This window comes from Cibotium barometz, chromosome 18 (assembly GCF_041138505.1).
Source record: "Cibotium barometz isolate CiBa-2024 chromosome 18, ASM4113850v1, whole genome shotgun sequence".
In the NCBI taxonomy this organism is placed as follows: domain Eukaryota; kingdom Viridiplantae; phylum Streptophyta; class Polypodiopsida; order Cyatheales; family Cibotiaceae; genus Cibotium; species Cibotium barometz.
Genome location: NC_141063.1, coordinates 7,857,791 through 7,865,738, shown reverse-complemented (window position 1 = coordinate 7,865,738; position 7,948 = coordinate 7,857,791). Strand labels below are relative to the sequence as shown.

Below are 7,948 nucleotides of genomic sequence, written 5' to 3'. Positions count from 1 at the left end.
CATGGGTTCACATTTGACTCTAAATGAGGCCGATCTCGAGCTATGTTCATTTGCCTCCCACGGGTGTCAACACGATCCAATTTTCTTTGGAGCTAGGGCATTTACTTTTGGATGCAGTATATGAAAACCAGCATGACATCATTTATGCAAACACTATGGCTGAGATGGAGCCACATCCACATCATCACCCTTGTGTAGGGAGCCTAGAAAGTGCAGTCTCTGGATCTTCCAGATCCATTTGCTGTCGAAACGTCACCATTAGGAATTCCCTAGCTCCCAAAATGCTTTGCACCATTGTTTGAGGATGCCTCATCCATGCCCAAGTCAAAACCCCGCTTGAAAACATCTTTAGGGTCACCTATCTGTTGGGGGCTATTTTGGGTAAACGAAACATGGTGTAGCATCCCACAACCTTGATAAGATCGGCCTCATGGCCTTCCACAACCAACCACCATGGGGCCAAGATCTCCCTCTCACCTCCCTCTCACCCTGTATAACATTGAGTCTTACCATAATATGGACATTTTAAGGGAGGTAAAGATGCCAAATGGTTCACTTCATTGGATCCCTCTCATTGAGGAGATCTCATGTGCGAATATCCCTACACCTCCCCACCCACTACATCCAAATTCCACAAGCGGGAAGGGAGCCTTGGCCGAGATGATCACCAATGACGGTCTTAATTCCAATGGGGTGGCTAAATTTGGTGATATCATAGTCTCCAAATGGGTGCCACCAACCCATGTGCTCACCTTCCTCACTCACCAAAAAGGCATGAGATCAACACAACAGGGTGGCTCTTTCCATCCTAGCCAAGCTGCTTTGCGACCAACGAGAAAATTAGGCCAAATCCTTTACCACCGAACTCCAAAGTTCTTGTAAGAACTTGGGCAGCAATGTACATAGAACCTTTGTTGTGCCATCGATAAACAGCTTCCACCTCCTATGCTCATCGCCTAGCTTGTTCTCGACTCATGGTGCAGCGTCTCAGTGATAACCCCAAGCACCAACCTCCCCTGAAGCAACACAAATGGGAGAAATGGCCCAAGACAGCAGATGGGAGACATCCCCCAACTCATCCATTTCTTCCCCAAGGCCAACCATGAGAAACCTTCAGTTGCCTACATGTCGCCGCCCAACTATGACCTTAATCTCCCACAACCACCATCCCCATTTTTGAGTCCACTCAAGAGGAATCCCCTCTTAGCTCCACATGAGTCTCAAGACTCCTTTGCACCTAACCCACATCTGGGAGAGGCGGGTGGAGCTCAAATTAAAGATGCCCATTAAGAGAGTGATCACCAAGTGACCCATGAGTAACACACTCTTAAAATCCATCACCAACTCCTACTTTATCCCAACCTCTATCACATCCACTTTGGTCGGCCTTCTACTCTTGGGACGATCCCATACCCACCTCCATGACACACTCAAGGATGCCATAGGTTGCTCTCTCACGCCCATCTTATTCTACCCGAACTGACCCATGACTTTGTAGCTCTCCTTAATACTTTAGAAATCAACACTCACTGGTAGCTTGTCGAGCTTTATCGGCCATGTAGCTAAAACTTCTAAGCAACACATCCTTTGGCAACAGACAACAAGATCTCAAAGAGCCAAGATGCATGTATCTAAAAAGAGTGCGCAAAGCTTAGTCATTCCCAACCATTGCTTCAGGTTGCCTGTGTGAGAAGAACGACAAGCTTGAAGTCGAGCTCAAGAGAGCAACACATGAAATCCATCGACTTCAGAATGAGCTCGTGGGGTAACATTTTTCGTCAAATAATGTACTCTTGTTGGCAAGAAAGAAGTCCATTGATCAATCACCCAATTGGCACCAACATTCAACAATTTGACCTTTTGTATAATAAGACCAAATCATGAATTTTGCATATTTCTTTTTTGCTTTATTTTAAATCATTCCATTTGTATTTGTATATATGTTATTATTCTCGTATAATCTTCTTATTGTTCTTATTGTAGCCTTACCTCTTGTATTTGACCAATTGATGTGATTTGAGTCTTCAAAAAATTCCCAAGCTTAAGCTTGGCCATGTTTATTCCCTCTGCAAAAAATGTTCACGATCAAAGGACATGTTATCTGGCTCTTGACCTAGGTCTCCACATTACATGGCCTTTCTCCTCATAATGTTTTTCACATGGCTATTCCACTAGTAGCTTTATAGTCCATGTGTATGGAACAATCTTCACTATCTTCTTCATGTTAGTATCTCCCCAATGATATTGTAGTCAAATGTGTTCTATTGAATGAAAGCCTTACAATGACTCGATTTTTGTGTCCGTCCACCCATGTAAACCGTGTGTTGCACAATTGAGCGTTGTGGGAAAAAGGCATAAAATGTGTTGTTCAATGAGGCTTGTTAACAGACAGAATGTAGCGCATTGTGAAGTAGCTCCTAGATTCACGCATAACCATTGATGAAGCCAATGAGAAAGGAGCCATTGACGATTGTTGATAGAGGGGTGTCCATTCGAGACAGAATGAATTCTTTGGGATTGGTATAGCTTCCATGTGGAAAATATAAATATGAATTGCAGTGAGGAACATACTAGCCCCATTAGCATACATAGCACTACCAACAATGCCTTGAATTGCCAGTTGGATGCCAATGCCTGCCTATCTAGCTTCTTTTGATTCGAGCAAAGAGTCATACCGCCCAACATTGTGTTAACGCACACCCATTTGGCTCCTTTTGATGGATGGCAAATTTGACTGGTATGATGGCACCCCTGCCTTCTCGGGTTTTGGGTGTTTTATGCTCCATTGGTGCTTCCCTGCCTTGGGCATGCAACTAGACCTACGTCCGTGTGAACCTCGCCTTACACAACCTTTGTTTGATTAAGTGTCCTAAACATTTATTTAGCCTATTAAGTGGCCACTCCATTGCAGAATAAGGGCTCTCTGCCAATGTCTCTACCCAAGCTGAGATGAGGGCAAGAGGGGCCTATTCTGCAGGCAGCCTAGAAGCATCGCCATGGCGGAAGTTTCTCCCGGATCTCTACCAATGGCCAGACAACAGGCTGAGAAAGGCATCTCAACGAAACATTTCTCTTAAGCAAGGAAATAATCTCCAGCTATATACTACTAATCTTCGTCCATTCAATGGTGTTTTCATTTTTCCGCAGAAATCTTCAATCTTAGTGCACAACTATGAGAAACTAGAGGCCATGAGGTCTCATGACTCTCTGGTTGAAGTAAATTCCAACAGTATCAGAGAAAATTTGGGTGGCATTGCTCTTTTAAACGAATCAGCAGTCGATCTCCCTGTTGGAAACTTCACCAGGTACTGTATATTCATAAAAACCATGCCAAAATGCAGTTTTATTTTCTTCTATTGAAAGTCTACGTTCATGAGGCCATGTGGAACATGTAATTGATTTAAGATCATGTAATATAAATATATATATGTATGTGTGTGTGTGTGTGGGCGCGCGGGGGTGGGTGGGTGGGTGGGTAGGTAGGATCTGTTGATTGATTGGTAGGGTTTATGACATCTCTTGATTGAATGTTTATGCTTTTTGACAACTATGCTTGAATGTTTAGGGTTTATGACTACCGTGAAACCTGCTTATTTCTTGAATCTTTAGGGTTGATGGCAACAATAGAATCTTTGCATGTAGTAGAGATGTTGCCAGATGGTGTGAAACAAAGCCTCTGCATGAGGCGATTCTTGCCGTGGAACACATACATCGGCAAGGAATGCCGGTAACAGGAGAGATGGTATACAACCTTGTACAAACCTGCATAAAGAAGAAAGATGTGGCTGCTGCCAAACGTGTTTATACCCTTATGGTGAACTGTGGCCTCAACTCGGTGGCTCACATAGGAGATCAGCTTATCCGGTTTTTTTCCTCTTATGGATGCCTGCTTGAAGCAAAGACAGTCTTTAGCAGCATATCATATCCGAGCGTACATACATGGCATGCCATCATTTCAGCTCATTCGATACGGGGAGAGAAGGCAGTGGCTTTAAGCTTGTACCATAAAATGCAACGGGAGGAGGCTGTAAAGCCCAACGCATATATATTTTCATGTGTTTTGAAAGCATGCAGTAGCTTAGGAGATTTACGGCAAGGGAGTCTGACACATGGTGAGGTCCTTAAAATGTGTTTAGAATCAGATGTGGTTGTTGGGAGTGCTCTTATTGACATGTATTCCAAATGCAATAAGCTAGAGGAGGCACACAATGTATTTGAGAGGTTAAAGGATCGAAATGTGGTTTCATGGAATGCAATGATGACAGGCTATGTGCAGCATGGGCAGTGCCTTTCTGCCCTTGAACTCTTTGAGAAAATGCAAAAAGATGGAGTGAAGCCAGACAGAGTCACGTTTTTGTGCATCATGAAAGCGCACAGCAGCCTAGGCTCTACAGGACAGAGCAGGCTACTGCATGAGAAGATAACTCAAAGTGGGCTCGCATCTGACGTCGTGATTGGAAACACTCTTGTTGACATGTATGCAAAGTGTGGGGACCTTCAGAGAGCGAGTGAAGTCTTTGAAAGCTTGCAAATCAGAGATGTGGTTTCATGGAGTGCCATGATTGCAGGCTATGCACGGCTTGGACATGGGCTTGCTGCATTGGAACTGTTCAAAGAGATGCAGGAAGAGGGCATAAGACCAGAAAAGGTTACTTTTTTGTGTGTTTTGAAAGCATGTGGCATACTAGGGGCTTTCAGCCAGGGCAAGCTGGTGCATGACCAGCTTATTAGAAATGGATTAGTATTGGATGTGATGGTTGGGAACACCCTAATTGACATGTATGCCAAATGCGGCAGCATAGAAGAGGCAGAAAAAGTCTTTGATGCATTGCTGGATAGGACTGTGGTATCATGGAATGCCATGCTATCGGGGTATACCCAGCATGGCCTTGATCTTCTTGCTCTTGAGCTTTTTGATAGAATGCAGCAGGAGAGCATAAAGCCAGCTATGGTGACGTTTTCATGCGTCTTAAAGGCGTGCGGTAGCATGGAAGCATTAAAGATGGGTGAGTTCATACATGACCAGATTGTGAAAGAGCGATTTGAATTGGATATGGTTGTTGGAAACACACTTGTTGACATGTACGTTAAATGTGGGAGCTTGGATGCTGCATGTAAGGTTTTTGTTGATTTGCCAAGCTCCAATGTGGTGTCGTGGGGTGCCATGATTGCAGGCTACATACAGCACGACGATGGCCTTTCTGCTCTTGTCTCCTTTCAGAAGATGCAAGAAGAGGATGTGGAGCCCGATGTAGTCATAGTTTTATCCATCTTGAAAGCTTGTGGCAGCATGGGAGTCTTGAACTGGGGCAAACTAATATGTGATTATGTTATCAGGAGTGGACTAGAGTCAGATCTGGGAGTCGGAAATACGCTTATTGACATGTATGCGAAATGTGGGAGCCTTATAGAGGCCGAAAAGATGTTTAACAGGTTATCAAACCGGAATGTGGTGTCATGGAATGCGATGATTGCTGGTTATGCACAGCATGGTCACTGCAAGATGGCCATGCAATGGTTTCAAAACATGCAGTTACAATGCATGAAGCCGACCAACCGGACATTTACCAGTGTTCTCGCAGCTTGCAGTCATGCAGGCCAAGTTGAAGATGGATATAGGTACTTCAAATGTATGTCCAATGATTATGACATTGAACCCGGTGTTGAGCACTTCAACTGCATGATCGATCTTCTTGGTCATGCAGGACACTTGAGTGCTGCAGAAAGGTTGCTGATCACCATGCCAACCCTGCCCAATATCAATGGCTGGATGTCATTGCTCACTTCGTGCTCGTTGTTTGGCAATGTTGACCTGGGAAGGTGTTGCTTTGAGCAGGTCGTGAGATTGAACCCAGATACATCTGCTGGACATGTGCTCATGCTGAACATCTATGCTGATGCTCACATGTGGGAAGATGTTCACAAGATGCGTGAGATGAGGAGGTGTGTTGATGCATGGAAGAAGCCCGGCCAGGCTTGGTTTGAAGCCAATGAGAAGCTACATGAGTTTACCGTAGGTGACCGAAGCCACCCCGAAAGTGATAGTATACATTCAAAGGTTAGGAATTTGTATATTTGTTTGAAAAGAAGAGGATACGTTCCTCACTCGGAACTTGTATTCGAATCTACATCTGAAAAAGAAGCTGAGGTTTGTGAACACTCGGAGGGGTCTTGGGATTTTTATTGCAACCTGAAGACTCTGCTGTGTGACTAACAGGCGTCCAGCAGGCACCAGCTAAAGATTACATGGAAGGATGCCATTGGTACAAACGAGACGTCCGGCAATCCTCTTCTTACACAGTCCATACCCACGTTTTTCAAGGGCCCACAAGTAGCAGCCACCATCCGCTCAAGAAATCAATCCGGCCTCGACTTGCTAGACAGCTCATGGACATAAACAAAATTTGGGATTGTGTGCCCAGAGATCATTGAATCTGCACCCTTTTCCAATTGAGGAGTAGGCACTAAACCTTTGTGTGAATAAAGAAAATCTGTCCAGCCTTTGTGAAGGAAACCTCTGAGGAGGGAATTGGGGGGGGGGGGGGGGGGGGTAGATAGGTCAGCCTTGTCTATGGACTCGTGACTTTTCTTTCTAGCAAGCTAAAATAATGGATAGAATGGCCGGGTACAGTCATGAGGTCCCTTGGGCCATAGAATTCATGCAAAGGCACCTTCCCATGTTAGCATGGGCCCTTACCTCATCTATGAAGCAACTACATCTTCGGAGATCAGGATGTTTGCAAAGGCTTATTTTAGATGCTGTAAGGACTGCAGATGCTGTAACGACTGCCATTGAAGATGACTTGGCAAGCTTACAAGTTCTTCTTTCCATTTCAGAGTCGGAGGGTTCACTATTTTTGAACAAAGACTTTGAGGTAGTGCTTTCAGGTAAGAGCTTCAAGTGTTTTTCCAAACTTGCAGTATACACTATCTTGTGTGTGTGTGTGTGTACATGTGTGCTTCGTACACAGATGTGCTCTTCTGCAAGGACCACTGCTAATCCATCCACACTGTCTGAGATGAGAGACAGGGCATCAGGGATCTATAGTCACAGAGTGCTTGTAGCATCTGCCAACTATTGGAGTGGGGGAGACCGAACAGAGGAGCTCTATTCAGATGCCATGTTTAGCTATAATATTTGGAGCGCAATGGTAGGAGGTTTTGGACCTCTTATCATAGCTCATTCAAACTGTATAGATCTCATCCTTCTCAAGGTGAAGCATCTTTGGCCTAATGATGATGGATACTCTTCAAGCTACACATATCCCACTTGTTTGTTTGATATGTGTGGCTTGAAGAGGGCCGGGGACAGTCATGAGGTCCCTTGGGCCATAGAATTCATGTAAAGTCACCTTCCCTTGTTAGCATGGGCCCTTAATGTCACGTGCATCCCACACTTGGATGCCACGTAGACATATTTGTATAGAAGGTGCAGGACCTGGGATGGTAAACTAGTCCCGTCCCATGTGAACCCAGTCCGGGAGGGATCCATCCCAGTCGTTCGAGGTCAGGTGTGCATTGTCCTGCACATGAGTCCAAGGTCAGGTGTGCACTGTCCTGCACATGAAACAGTGCCAGTCCACGCTGTGAGTCTCCATCTGGAATGATGTCAGTGATTCTGTGTATCTGGTATGGTACTGGATGCCAGATCATTGTGTGTGTGCTTTTAGGAAAAGGGGCCAGCACATAGGGCTACCCCAAGTCCTTGTGTGGGCATGGGGATAGGGTAAACCACCCCCATGAGGGCCAGGAAGGCCTTGGCTGTACCCACCAGCCATGGGAGGGCCAGAGGAGTGCTTTAGGACAGTCCCAGGGCTCTTGCAAGGGGAACCAATTGGTTATCCAGCCCTAGGGGACTATAGGGCAAGTATGGGGGCAGCTCATATAGGCTGCCCAGCCTTCAGAACCATGGAGTGCCCAGCCCTTTGTGCTCATGCGCCTAGTGCCA

General features: G+C 45.4%; 1 protein-coding gene across 2 annotated transcripts; it reads left to right on the top strand.

The window, feature by feature from the left end:
* Window positions 1-2,753: 2,753 nt before the first annotated feature.
* On the top strand, window positions 2,754-6,829 carry LOC147628871 (pentatricopeptide repeat-containing protein At5g27110-like). Of its 2 annotated transcripts, none has more exons than XM_086812044.1 (3): window positions 2,754-3,051; window positions 3,148-3,305; window positions 3,610-6,829. In XM_086812044.1, the coding sequence occupies exons 1-3, from the start codon at window positions 2,950-2,952 to the stop codon at window positions 6,212-6,214; spliced, it is 2,865 nt and encodes a 954-aa protein (XP_086668170.1). In that variant the 5' UTR covers window positions 2,754-2,949; the 3' UTR covers window positions 6,215-6,829. The 2 variants fall into 2 exon arrangements, with proteins under 2 accessions (XP_086668170.1, XP_086668171.1); XM_086812045.1 differs by having other exon boundaries at window positions 2,755-3,051; window positions 3,566-6,829.
* Window positions 6,830-7,948: the final 1,119 nt, after the last annotated feature.